General features: G+C 62.2%; 1 protein-coding gene across 1 annotated transcript in view; it reads right to left on the minus strand.

The window, feature by feature from the left end:
* The window catches only part of LOC104126531 (disintegrin and metalloproteinase domain-containing protein 9), a 33,056-nt gene extending 32,455 nt beyond the window's left edge, over nt 1-601 (minus strand). The window contains 2 exon segments of the mRNA XM_035894475.1: nt 404-444; nt 446-601. Coding sequence (XP_035750368.1) covers nt 404-444; nt 446-601 — 197 coding nt within the window.
* Between the last annotated feature and the right edge of the window lie 219 nt (nt 602-820).

An 820-nucleotide genomic window follows, 5' to 3' on the forward strand; every position in this document is an offset into this window, starting at 1 on the left:
CCCCCCCCCCCCACCCCCCCCCCCCCCCCACCCCACCCCATCCCATCCCCATCCCATCCCATCCCATCTCATCCCCATCCCATCCCCATCCCATCCCATCCCTTCCCATCCCATCCCATCCCATCCCATCCCATCCCCATCCCATCCCCATCCCATCCCCATCCATCCCCATCCCATCCCCATCCTATCCCCATCCCCATCCATCCCCATCCCTCCTCCAATGGCCACCTGGGCCTGTTCCACCACCTTCCAGCACTCTGATCCCACTTCCCACCACCACCATCCCTCCTCTGCCTGTGGCCCATTTGGTCCCATCCCGTCCTGTCCCACCTCCACGTACCCCCTGGCCCCTCTCCGCTGTCCTCCCGCTGGCACCCAGCCCCCTGTGCCCCCCATCCCGCACCTCTCCCAGCACCACATAACTGAATTCCAGAAATCAGGGGTCCGTTAACGCTGCAACTGTCGTTCTTCCCACCAGAGCATTTTAACGGAAAAAGCTGCGCCATGCGTGCTTGCCATGTCCCCTTCCCCCCCCGCCCAGGGGCACGGCGCGGGGCAAGGGGGCCACGGCCAGGCTTAACCCATCTCCTGCCCAGGGCATGAGGGTCTTCTCCTGGGCGTGTGTATTGGGTTTCTGTGGCAAGGTTTTGGGAGTGGGGGGGCTACAGGGGTGGCTTCTGTCAGAAGCTGCTGGAAGTTTTCCCTGTGTCCACCGCTGGCCAAGGCCAAGCCAAGCAGTGAGAGTGGAAGTGCCTCTGGGATAACAGATTTAAGAAGGAAAAATCCAGCTGCATCTCAGTAGCCGGAGAGAGAAGAGAAG

This window comes from Egretta garzetta, unplaced genomic scaffold (genome assembly GCF_000687185.1).
Source record: "Egretta garzetta isolate BGI_Z169 unplaced genomic scaffold, ASM68718v1 scaffold1030, whole genome shotgun sequence".
In the NCBI taxonomy this organism is placed as follows: Eukaryota; Metazoa; Chordata; class Aves; order Pelecaniformes; family Ardeidae; genus Egretta; species Egretta garzetta.